The sequence below is a fragment of the Barbus barbus genome, assembly GCF_936440315.1.
Source record: "Barbus barbus genome assembly, chromosome: 4".
Taxonomy (NCBI): Eukaryota; Metazoa; Chordata; class Actinopteri; order Cypriniformes; family Cyprinidae; genus Barbus; species Barbus barbus.
In genome coordinates, this window is record NC_136732.1 from 12,962,002 (window position 1) to 12,974,990 (window position 12,989).

Sequence of the window (12,989 nt, forward strand, 5' to 3'; positions counted from 1 at the left end):
ACATCGAGTTTGTTAAGGCGTTCGTCCAATCAGAGAGCGTATAATAATAACGTAATAAATGTACGTACGTAATTTCTAGAAAATGTGATTTCTGACTAACATTTTTATTTTATTTTATGAAAACAAAGATTAGGATTTTTATTTATTTTTAATTTTATTATCACTTCACTTTATTTATGTTAGTTATATTTGCACATGTAATCTAGGGGGCCTTCAGTAAAGTTACACAAGGGCTTCAAAATGTAAAAGTAAATACACATTTAAATAATTTAATAATTCACATGCTAAATCTGATTTAAAAATGTGTTTATAATATTTCCTACTCTGGATTTAAATCAGGAACTCACAACATGCTTCGCTCTCATCTTAACAGCATTAACCACGACAAACAAAACTGAAATTTAGTTTTCTCTGAGAAAACTTTCCAATATTTCCTATAACAAAACATTGTTAATTTTGTAAATTACTTCAATTGTTTCTATGCTACATATACACACACACACACACATATATATATATATGAATAAAACCACAAACACATCTTTCTGAAATTAATTATTGAGATAGGATGTCTTTATTGTAGTTATAAATAAAAGTACATGCATGTCAACCCAAGAAAAATACTTTTCTTACATACCATTAACTATTGTATAAAAAAATAAGTTATGCATTTTATTGCAACACCAAACCCAACACCATAAAACAGTATATAAAGCTATACTTTGGCTTATAAAACTATGGCAAGATAATACTTATTATTTAACTTAACTGTATGTTGTAGTCTCAGGACGCTAGATCTGGGATGTTTTCTATGGAAATGCAGGTAACCTGATAAGGTAAATTCCATGAGAAATGGGAGGTAGATGAACATGATTTTAGCAGAAGAGATTTGGTCTTTTGTACCGTTAGTGTTAATGCCCCTCAAAGGTCAAAGTTCATATTTGAAACGACTGCAGCGCCAGCATGTTTCAGGTATCCAGATACTGATGTGTCATCGCCGGGCGTAATATCTCCCTGATGATCAGCCATGAGTCCTGCCTCACGGGCATGTTGCCATAGGTGGCTGTTTCCCACAATGCCTTGCTTTATTAAATAACCTTGACGGCAGAAGAGGGGTGGAGTACGACTGGTGAGGGACAGAAGGAAACAGGATTCTGAAGAAAAAGGACACACAGAGGCACATAATAAATGAAGTCCTGCAAGAACAGTTGCAAAAAGTACTTCTTGATTTAAAATTTTTGAAAGAAGTCTCTTTTGCTCACCAAGGCTGCATTTATTTATTCAACAATAGAGTAAAAACAGTAATATTGTGAAATATTACCAACATTTAAAATAACTAATAACAGTGTAGTAAATAACTGTGGCAAATCTGGATTTTCAGCATCATTACTCCAGTCTTCGGAGTGACATTATCCTTCAGAAATCACTCTAATATGCTGATCAAGAAACATGTATTATTATTATTATTATCAATATTGCAAACAGTTGTGCTGTTTCATATTTTTGTAGAAACTAGGGATGTAATGATATCAAAATCTCACGATACGATATTTATGGTGATATTTAAAGGGGTCCTATTGAGATGGTCCTCACTGCAGAACACTAGATCCAGGGGGCGTGCTTGGATCTATATTCAACTCCTCTCACCTTATATATACCTGAACCTGTGTTTGGGCATAAAATTATCTACAAAGTTACAAATCTCAAAGTCCACTCCAAAGGAAGATATTTCGTTTTTAAAAAATCCCTTTTCAAGAACTACAGCGAACAGCTCGTTTGGACTACAAAGTTGCTTTCCTGTATTTGTGACATCATAACAGAAATTTGAATGGTTGGGGGCTGAGGAGCATTGCACGTTTCAAAGTCAAAACCCAATTTCTGTTTTTATGTCACTGTATTTCTAATAGCAACACACTATTTTCTGAAAATTTTGGATGTCATTTTCATTTAATCTTGCATGTAATGTTTGATAAAGCAGCGTTTGTGAGCGGAGCTCTGCTTTGTGTACAGCGTTACCGGTGAAACCTCGCTCTCTCCTGCTCCAACAGCGCCTCCTGCTGGCAGAGAATTAATTTGCATATATATGCCGCCACAAATAGTGTAACACTGTGAGACTATGGTATAAATAAATTCAACTGTATAATAGTTTCAGTGCAATTCATGTTATAATTAAAAAACAATAATACATAATACATATTACCGTTGCACTTATCTGTACATAGTCAATGCAGTTATTAACAACTAAGCTTACAACTAAGCTTTAATCGCGATATTGATAATATCATTACATCCCTAGTAGAAACTGATACATTTTTCTGGAATCTTTGACGAATTGAATGTTTTAAAAAAAACAGCATTTTATTTTAAAATTTTTCTTTAATTATTGGCACTCAAAAAGTTCCCCAATGACTGAGAAGAACGTTTCTGTACTGACCAGCATAAAAGGCCCTGAGGTCAGTTTGGAGGCAGTGCTCGAGGAAGCGTCTGAGAGGTTGGCTGTGTGATATGGGCTGATCCCATTCAGTTAAAAAGTCCTCAACCATGTGATGAACGGCCTCAGGTCGTGGTAGTGGCCAGCCAACTGGACGCTGTCTCATATCCTTCTCTATAGAAACAGAGCACACTTATTTTAATATTCCAGTATGTGATTTTGATAGAATATCAACAGAAAGTCCAAAATATTTTCCCAACAACATACCAATCTCACACACACATACAAATTACTTTGTACCGTATCCACTATATAGTAATCAACAGAACATATTATAGCAGCTCTTCACCTGTAGGTAGTGTGTTGTAGTAGTACAGGACCGGATGGAGGAAGTTGGACCTCCAGGCTTTAGTCCATTCTGACTCAGCTCGACCTGGTCCTAGCGTATCAGTCCGGTTCAGTCCATACTGCATGACCAAGACCAGAAAACCATGATCTGTAAGGGGCCGTCCAGATAGGGCAGACAGCTGGGGCAGGGCCTGCAGGGGAAACTCCTCCAGATATTCACAGTAAGACCTGTGGAAGGAAGGAGGAGAGAGATTTGTGTAGGTAAAACAGACATTCATCACAGTTGCCATATTTAATTGGATTTGAATGAAAACAAGGCCGTGAGGGATAGAATTATAATCCGTTCAATGTGTTGTCAAGGTCAGAAGTTACAATACAGTTTTGACAACCCATGAGTTTAGTGCTCACTGGATTTTAAAAAGACCGTTCAGTAAGATTTTTTTTTTTTTTTTAAGAAATTAACTTTTATTCAGCAAGGAGACATTCAACTGATCAAAAGTGACAGTAGAGAGATTTATAATGTTACAAGAGATTCGATTTCAAATTAATGCCGTTCTTTTAAACCTTCTATACATCATAAATTCCAGAAACAAATTATCAAAGTTTCTAAGAAAATTTGAAACAGCACAACTGTTTTTAACGGAGATAATAATGATACATTTTTCTTGAGCAGGAAATCAGCATATCAGAATGATTTCTGAAGGATCATGTGACACTGAAGACTGGAGTAATGATGCTGAAAATTCAGCATTGAAACAGAAATAAATTGCATTTTAGAATATATTTAAATAGAAAACAGTTTTTTTTTTTTACAGTACTTTGCAATAATACATGTTTCTTATGCTCACAGCCTTGGTGAGCATAAGAGTCATCTTGCAAGTCAAAAATTTAAAAAAACACCAACAAACACATATATTGTACATGTATCCTTTGAAACATCCCTTACCCTCGCAGTAGAATAATGTCCCCAAGAACCCCAAACATCTGGTACGGTCCAGAGGCTTCGTTCACTCTCCTAAGAATCCAGGACTGCAGCTGACTGATGGGTAATTTTGTAGCAGACCAGGCAATGTTATGGTAACGCTGTTCCAGGATTTTATGAACAGCACGCACTGTAGCAGCAAAACAGAGGACCTTTATTATGGCCTCCAACGTCCTTACGACAAACCTGAAATGCTATGTTTAAGTGAGGTGAAATGCTTACCAGTGTAGCGGAATCCGTGAATAAACCCACCAGCGGACATACGATAATCTCTGGAGTGGGCTGCTGTACCCAGGACAAACATGTTTGGCGTCCCTCTGCCTTCATACCAGGCTGTTATTCCTGGCAACCGCCCCCGAGCATCACTGCTTTGGGGCGGCCGTGCAGATCTGGAAAAATAATGAAAATATTGTGTTAGTGTGAAAATAATTACACTACCAGCCAAAAAGCTCACTAAGACTATATTTAATGATTAAAAAATAGAGCAAAGCAGTAATATTGCGAAATATTATTACAATGTAACAAAATATTTTCTATTTATATTTTATATAATCACAAAGCACTACTATTTTCAACATTCATAATAAGAAATGTTTCATTATGCAGCAAAGCAGCGTATTAGAATGACTTCTGAAAAATCATGTGACTGAAGACTTGAGTAATGATGCTGACAATTCAGTATTTAAAATAGAATAGAAAACAGTTATTTTAAATTGTAACTATTTTTCATAATATTACTGTTTTTATTGTATTTTTGATTAAATATAGCATTAAAAAAAAGTCTGTTCCAAACTTTCAAGCACGTGTGTGTATATAATAAGCTGCTTAGCACATTCATGATTTCAACTGTTGATCTTACCCATCAAAAATGGAGAAGTTAAAACGAAAGCCCAGGCATCGGATCACCCGGTCATACGGCTGTCTGAGTGAGAAGTTATCAGTGTGGTAACCTGGCAGATTTTGCCCAGTGACCTTTGAAATGTTGTTGCCATTCTGGTCAAGAAGTTCAGTGAGTGTTAAATACAGCTGCTCCTTTCCCTCCGTTGATTTTTTACTTCTTTTCTTTGCTGTTCTTCTCTTCCCTCCATCTTTTTCTCTTCGGACAATGGCAATATCCTCCAGTCTTCCCTCTACAAGACCGTCTAGAGATTTCAGCTGGTACGTGTCTAACAGCTCATTGTTTACTGCCCTAAAAAAACAGTAATGTTAATTCAAACTTAAGGGGCAAACACATTAGTGAAGTTCCATGGCCAAAAACGGTCCATTGTCTATTGGCAATAGTGTAAAGATTTATAAAGCACAGCTCATAAAACCTAGATAGATACATCACTTGTGCATTTTGGTTACAGCTATAAGTAGGCTTGAAAACATAAATTTGATGCATTCTGCAATAAGTTGGACAGGGTGGAATAAATACCTGAGGTCCCCAACATAGTGTGTCTGCCATGCGAGTCGTACAGGGCTGGGACTATACATGTGAATCCGGCTCGCTCTACCCAAGATGCTCTGTGCCGTCTCAAAGGCGGAGTTTCCTTTGCCGAGGATTAACACAGCCTGGTCTTTAAACTCCTCAGGATCAGTAGGAATAGACTCGTAACCCTCCACCAGGTCAGAGCCAAGAAAATCCACCTGCTGAGGAACCCAAAGGCCAGTGGACACCAACAGGACACTACAAAGATTATAAATGATAGAAAACATATGATTCAATATTATTAATTAAATGTTAAATAAATAATTAAATGTTAAACTTGGGTCAAACCTGCACTGATAACTGACACCATTCTGATCGGTCAGAATGTAGCCTTGGTTTCCATTAAAACCTGACGCTTTGATTCTCCCGATATCAGCTCCATATTTAATCTTCAGTCCCAGCTCCTTCACAAACATCGAGAGGTAACGTGGGAAGTCATCAGCACTGGGGTACAGCTCTTGGCTTATTCGCTGAAACAGCAGGTCGGGCCTGTCACTCAACAGGGAGTTCCAATCATGACGCAAGTTGAATTCCTTGTTCCTCCTCCCCGTGTATATTTTGTTAATGCTGATGAGCTTTCTGTGGCGAGGATATCTGAAAAGAATACAGTAAATTAGGCATGATTAAACTTCAAGAAACAAAGAAAGTAAAAAAGGTGATTTTAACAACTTATTTCAATTTTCCTCTCAGCCAACAGCATTTGGAACCAATTTTATTTAAAAACAGGACATTTTTTATTTGGATTAATATGCAATAATGAAACTGTGATGTCTTGTTGACTTCAAATATTAATAAAAATTGACGACGTGCAGTCAAAAATATGTTTATCAGCATGGCTGTGAATTAAGAATTTGTTCCCATGTTTGATTTAATTAAAACAGGAAATTAATTAGTACAACACTTCACTAAAGTGAGGGAACAAATTAGGGAACAGATTCTTGATTTGTGACAATGATTTAACTAAAATGAAGGAACAAATTAATCTCGCAAACAAATTCTTCATTTGTGGCCGTGATATATATTATTTTTTGCCCTTTTTAGTGTAGAAGCATGCAATTATCTAATTTAAAATCATTCTAGCTCCATTTGAGAAATGTTTCCTTTTGTCATTCAGATGTCACGAACATTTGGAAGAAGCTGCCTGGTCCTGTGTTTCGCTCTAGAATGATGTAATCTCTCTGGCTCCTGGACAGAAAGTAGCCCATCTGGAGCCCTGCAGGTCCAGCTCCCAGCACACAGTACTCATGGCTCACGCTTTTATTACGGCCATGAAGACCAGAACCAGAACCGGCCAGGACCAGGACATACAGGAGCCTGAAGAGAGGCTGAATCACACTCATGAGGCCTGGGGGCGGATATAAAAACAAAAGATTAAAGCCTCTGTAACAGAGGCTTTACCTTAAGATCATTAAAGATAATTAATCAAGCACTCTCTTCCATTTTATAGAAACTCATTGCAGATGGTTGCATGCATGAAAATGCTTTTAAACTATAACTACTTCATATAATAAAGTATATACAATAAACACACAACTAAGCATAAAGGCAAACACAGTAATTAAGAATACAAATATAACAATATATAATACATTTACTTATTTTCTGATAGTCAATTGTGGCTGCTCGTTCCAATACTGAGGATGAGGCAACATCCAGCACATGCAAGACAGCGAAAAAACACTGTATAGTGTAAATATATTGGCATTAAATCAACCTACCGTCAACTACAGCTGCTCCTGCGAACCTTCAGAAACAGAAAATAGGGAAATAAGCAGCAAGCATTCTGTGAACTACATCTTTGTGATTGCACGGTTTTCATAACATCTTCTACAGGCAGAAGGCAGAGCGTACTTTTGACGTCACGACAGGATGGACGTCGAAAGCGAACCAATGAGAGAGTAGAGGGGCGTGGCTAAATCACACATAAGTCACGCCCACAGCCCACTCTCATGCTTGCTATTCCTGTTGATTCTTAAGCAAAGACTTTTTGTTCTTATAGCATCAGGGACCCTGGACCACAAAACCAGCCATAGGGGTCTAAATTAAATTTATATATCACCTGAAAAGCTGAATAAATGCGCTTTCCATTGATGTATGGTTTGTTAGGAATAGGACAATATTTGGCTGAGATACAACTATTTGAAAATCTGGAATCTGAGGGTGCAGAAAAATCTAAATATTGAGGAAATCGCCTTTAAAATTGTGCAAATGAAGTTCTTAGCAATGCAAGTTTTGACATATTTACGGTAGGAAATTTACAAATTATCTTAATGGAACATGATCTATACTTAATATCCTAATGATTTTTTGGCATAAAAGAAAAATCAATAATTTTGACCCATACAATGTATCGTTGGATATTGCTACAAAATGTACCTGTGCTTCTCGGGTGTGTCTCACTCGTACTGGAAAGTGAAGCCGCGGGCTCTTTGATCGCCCCCTGGTGGCTGGCTGCAGTACAGGTCATAAACCCCGCCCTCTCCATGTAAACGAATGGGGCTTGAGTCATAACAAAAAAATTTATTACACTTTCAATAAAATTTGCCAAAATATGATTTTGGTCATTTAAGGTAGTTGTTATCACGCTGATATATGTTCAATTGTTCGTTTTTGTGGTAAGTTTGATTTTAGCTAGTAATTTGATGCTATAAAAACGGGGCGTGTCGTTATGGTTGATTGGTTCTGAGGGAGTTTGATTCTGCGGCTCCACCCCACGACCCTACTGCGCAGACTCTGGCTCCAAACTAATCTCTACTGCTCCAAACGAATCTCTACTGCGCAGACTCTGGCTCCAAACTAATCTCTACTGCGCAGACTCTGGCTCCAAACGAATCTCTACTGCGCAGACTCTGGCTCCAAACTAATCTCTACTGCGCAGACTCTGGCTCCAAACTAATCTCTACTGCGCAGACTCTGGCTCCAAACTAATCTCTACTGCGCAGACTCTGGCTCCAAACGAATCTCTACTGCGCAGACTCTGGCTCCAAACGAATCTCTACTGCGCAGACTCTGGCTCCAAACTAATCTCTACTGCGCAGACTCTGGCTCCAAACGAATCTCTACTGCGCAGACTCTGGCTCCAAACGAATCTCTACTGCGCAGACTCTGGCTCCAAACTAATCTCTACTGCGCAGACTCTGGCTCCAAACTAATCTCTACTGCGCAGACTCTGGCTCCAAACGAATCTCTACTGCGCAGACTCTGGCTCCAAACGAATCTCTACTGCGCAGACTCTGGCTCCAAACTAATCTCTACTGCGCAGACTCTGGCTCCAAACTAATCTCTACTGCGCAGACTCTGGCTCCAAACTAATCTCTACTGCGCAGACTCTGGCTCCAAACGAATCTCTACTGCGCAGACTCTGGCTCCAAACTAATCTCTACTGCGCTGGCTCCAAACTAATCTCTACTGCGCAGACTCTGGCTCAAAACTAATCCCTACTGCGCAGACTCTGGCTCCAAACTAATCTCTACTGCGCAGACTCTGGCTCAAAACTAATCCCTACTGCGCAGACTCTGGCTCCAAACTAATCTCTACATAGTACAAATTTAATTTTGAAGCCTTGCCAACAGAATGAAAGCCTATTAACAAAAATTGCATCATTTTACAGTTAAATGGCACTGCGGTTAAAAATAGCAGTTTTAATGGGTTTCAATGGGAACATTTTTGTCCAAAAGGTCCTGAGTGTAACAATTTTGTGTACCTAGTGTAAAATAGATTTATTAAAGGAAATGAGGGTGGAATATGAAAATTCCATGAAATTCCATGAAAAATACACACCTGAGCCAAAATTTATGCAGTTAGCATTAACACAGGCAAAATTATATAAAAATTAATAAATAAAATGGACATAAATGTCCATAAGGGTGCACAAGGGTTAAGTTACATTAAAACTATTTTATCATGCCCTTATCATTTCTTTATTATTTCTTTATTTTTTATTGTGTGCTTGCAGTCTCCTTCCTGTGTATTGTTTGTAGACAAATTAAAATAGTGAGACTATAAAAGAGAGAAAGTAATAATAATAATTAAAAAAAGTTATTTACATAAAGTGTTAATTTTAGTTTTTATATACTCCCAGTTTCACAGACAAGGTTTAAGACTAGTCCTAGACTAAAATGTAAATCTGAGCTGTTTCAACTGAAAGAAACTTGCACTGACTGATCTTAAAACATGTCAGTGCCTTAGTTTTGTCTTAAGATGCACACCAGTAATGCTTTTTTCTAAGGCATGTTTATACAAATTACTTAAATGTCCTAATTGAACGGAAAATATGATTCAATATTATTAATTAAATGTTAAATAAAATAATTAAATATTAAACTTGGGTCAAACCTGCACTGATAACTGATGTCTGTGAAACCGGGCCATGAAGTATTTTTCTTTATTTAATCAATTCAAAATCTTTTAGAATAAAATATGTATTTTTAATTGCATGAAAAAATGACTGTAGTCCTTGTAGTCTTTTCTCAGGCAGTAAGTGACTGTGTGCATTGTCATGCTTTTGAGGTTTTAATAAGGTAGTAATGCTTCACTGTCTGCTGTGTCATGTTTAGAAACACCACTAGCGAAACAGCACAGTCACGAGTTTCAATCATAGTTCACACTCAAGACACCCACAACACAGAAACATTTTAACTTTATAAGTTGTAATACATTTAATAATATACTTTTCAATGCACTTTATAACTTTATAACCCTATAAACAAACCGATTCAAGCAACTTGTCATGCTGGTCACGTTGTGGATTTGTTTAACCTCAAAAACTGCTGAGATTTCTCAATCCAAAAAAACATCCAGTCATGGTTAGTGTAAGAATGTGGAACTACTAACATTGTCACTTCCCTTCTCACTAAATCTAGTGACTCGCATAGGAAGGAGAACATATAAATTGAAGTGAGGCGGTCAGGGAAATCTAATAGTCATAGTGAGAGCTGTGAAGGCAATACAGGACGATAGATCTACAGCAGCACAAGTAAGACCATGTCAAACCTTCATTTATATCTGTTACAGGGCACACGGTGACATTTGATAACAAACATCTGTTGTTTTAGGAATGGAATCCACGAAAAGCAAACCAAAAGATGCCACTGGCAGGTAAAATGATTTTTATTTTCATTCTGCGGCGATCTTTGAATGAAACCACATTATTTTTACTATTCAAGCCTTAAGTAAATCATTGTGTAGCAATTGCAGATGTAACGTTAGTGGATGCTGTTTGTTGCAGATATAGGCTCAGTGAAGACAAGTCGAGTCGGTGATTCTTAAAAGCATAAGCTTATCTGTTCAGTTAACTACTAATGAGGGATTGTGGCATGTTTTCTCCACAGTGATCTGTCTGAGCAAATAAAAGCAGCCACCAAAGACAGTCACGTCCGAGCTGAGAACACACAACTGATGCTCAACTACCAGAAAGGACATATCACGCAAACACAGTATAAGGTAAACCTACAGAAAATTCTGCAACTATTAGATTAACTATATATCAAACAATAACGAGGCTTAAAGTAATGTTTTGAAGAAATATTTTAGAACATTCTGAAAGCACTACCAAAATGATAATGGAAGCACATATGGTCCAAGTATACCATTTTAATATTGCAACAAATATCATTCAGCGCTATGGTATATATCAAGCTACCATAGTGATACTATCTAAGGGTTAATAACTGATTGATCTTTGATTATTAATCAATTTACTGGATAAAAATATTAAACATTAAAAATTATATTTATAATTAAATTATATATTTTTTTTATTTCCTATAACTTAGGGAGTTAAGAATGATGCTGAAAATTCAGCTTTGATCAGAGGGATAAATTACATTTTAAAATATATTAAAACAAGTTATTTTAAATTGTAACAATGTAATGTTCACAGTATTGCTGTATTTTTGCTCGAATAAATGCAGCTTTGCTGAAAACCATTTTAAAAAATATCTTACCATGCCCAAACTTGGTACTTTTTATATCGAGGGGGGAAATATTTTGTGCTGTTGCTGAATATTATTTTTCGAGTTTCTTCTGTTGATCACAAAAGAAAATATTTTGAATAATGTTGGTAACCAAACTATTTCTGGTAGCCGTTGTCTTCCATGCTATAGATTTGGAACAACTTGAGGCTGAGTAAATTATAACAAATGTTTATTTGTATTTTTGGGTGAACTATGCCTTAAGACGTCTGAAGTACAGCCACAGTAATTTTTGGAGTACTTAAAGCTAACTTAAACTATGTAAATGTACGTGTTTCCAGCTCCTGCTGTGTTCTCTGTATGAGATCTACAGAGCGCTCGAGGAAGAGCTGGACAGGAACGCCGATCATCCCGCAGTTCAGCCCATCTACTTCCCTCAGGAGCTGGCCAGACTGGAGTCTGTGGAGCTGGACCTGGAGCACTTCTTCGGACCCCACTGGAGGAAGAGAGTAACAGTGCCTGCCGCCACTCACAGATACACCCAGAGACTGCGAGAGGCGAGTCTGGGAAAGATCTCTTTAAGGAAATGAAACTGCATTTATATTCCTGTGATTCTCATTATAACTCGGTGCTCTTGGTTCCCCTTTAGATTGGCAAGAACAGCCCGGATCTCCTGGTGGCACATGCATATACGCGCTATCTTGGTGATTTGTCAGGAGGACAAGTGCTGGGTAAAATTACCCAGAAATCTTTGGGACTGAGTGGCGACAAGGGAGTTTCATTCTTCTCGTTTCCTGGAGTGACGAGCCCCAACAGATTCAAGCAGCTGTACAGGAGCAGAATGAACAGCATTGAGTTAACAGAGAAGCAGAGACGGGAAGTGCTGGACGAGGCCACCACAGCTTTTGAGTTCAACATCGAGGTGACCAATAACATCTTACACTTGCATATCAGAAATTAATACTTTTATGTAGCAAGGATGCACTAGTTTGATCAGAAGTCACAGTAAAGACAGTTATGTTACAAAAGATTTATATTTTAAAAAATGCTGTTCTTTTGAACTTTATATCTTCAAATAATTGTGAAAAAATTCAAAAAATAATGAAGCAGCACAACTGTTTTCAACATTAATAATAATGCAAAATGATTCTTGAGCAGCAAATCAGCATATTAGAATTATTTCATGTGACTCTGAAGACTGGAGTAATGCTGAAAACTAAGCTGTGCATCACAGGAATAAATTACATTTTAAAATATATTCAAATAGAAAAGTTATTTTAAATTGTAAGAATACAATATTCACAGTATTACTGTATTTTAGATCAAATAAATACACCCTTGGTGAACTTGACTTGTCAAAAACATTTCTTTAAAAAAAAAAAATCTTACCAACCCCAAACGTTTGGGATATATATAAGAGGTGAGTCTTAAAAGGTTGATGTAATGTTTTTTACTTCTCTCTACAAACAGGTTTTTGACGATCTTCAGAAAATGCTGAGCATCACAGTGGAAGCTTCAAGTGAGTTTCAAGAAATGCAAATCATTAAATGCTTTGAAACAGTGAATATATAAGATAATGTTACTATTTTACTTTTGTTTAGGTGACAAAGGAAATGACGCAGCCAAGTCACAAACCTTCTCCAGCTCTCCAGTGCTTCAGTTCGCATTGGGTGTGGGAATCACTTTGGCAACTGTTGGAGTGGGAGTTTATGCTTTTTGATTCATAATATTTGACCGTTTTTTTAACATAATACTATGACGGGGTAAAATCTACAGGCTGATCATGGATTTTATAAAACATGCACCAATAATAAATCATGTGCATCAATTAATAAAAAAAAAAGT

General features: G+C 37.0%; 2 protein-coding genes across 4 annotated transcripts; one reads left to right on the plus strand and one right to left on the minus strand.

Moving 5' to 3' along the window:
- Positions 1 to 545: 545 nt before the first annotated feature.
- Positions 546 to 7,095, minus strand: LOC306862364 (FAD-dependent oxidoreductase domain-containing protein 2-like). Of its 3 annotated transcripts, XM_079405131.1 has the most exons (11): positions 6,951 to 7,074; positions 6,358 to 6,577; positions 5,521 to 5,826; positions 5,179 to 5,430; positions 4,621 to 4,950; positions 3,984 to 4,150; positions 3,726 to 3,891; positions 2,781 to 3,007; positions 2,435 to 2,605; positions 904 to 1,154; positions 548 to 828 (listed from the first exon to the last, which is right to left on the minus strand). In XM_079405131.1, exons 2-10 carry the CDS (start codon positions 6,570 to 6,572, stop codon positions 922 to 924), a joined length of 2,067 nt encoding a protein of 688 aa, XP_079261257.1. In that variant the 5' UTR covers positions 6,573 to 6,577; positions 6,951 to 7,074; the 3' UTR covers positions 548 to 828; positions 904 to 921. The 3 variants fall into 3 exon arrangements, with proteins under 3 accessions (XP_079261255.1, XP_079261256.1, XP_079261257.1); XM_079405129.1 differs by having other exon boundaries at positions 546 to 1,154; positions 6,951 to 7,095; XM_079405130.1 differs by having other exon boundaries at positions 546 to 1,154; positions 6,358 to 6,612; positions 6,951 to 7,065.
- Positions 7,096 to 10,102: 3,007 nt separating this feature from the next.
- Positions 10,103 to 12,987, plus strand: LOC306868686 (heme oxygenase-like). The gene is made up of 7 exons (XM_079414974.1): positions 10,103 to 10,207; positions 10,287 to 10,329; positions 10,563 to 10,674; positions 11,486 to 11,701; positions 11,794 to 12,066; positions 12,615 to 12,663; positions 12,746 to 12,987. The coding sequence occupies exons 2-7, from the start codon at positions 10,289 to 10,291 to the stop codon at positions 12,862 to 12,864; spliced, it is 810 nt and encodes a 269-aa protein (XP_079271100.1). The 5' UTR covers positions 10,103 to 10,207; positions 10,287 to 10,288; the 3' UTR covers positions 12,865 to 12,987.
- The last annotated feature ends 2 nt before the right edge of the window (positions 12,988 to 12,989 follow it).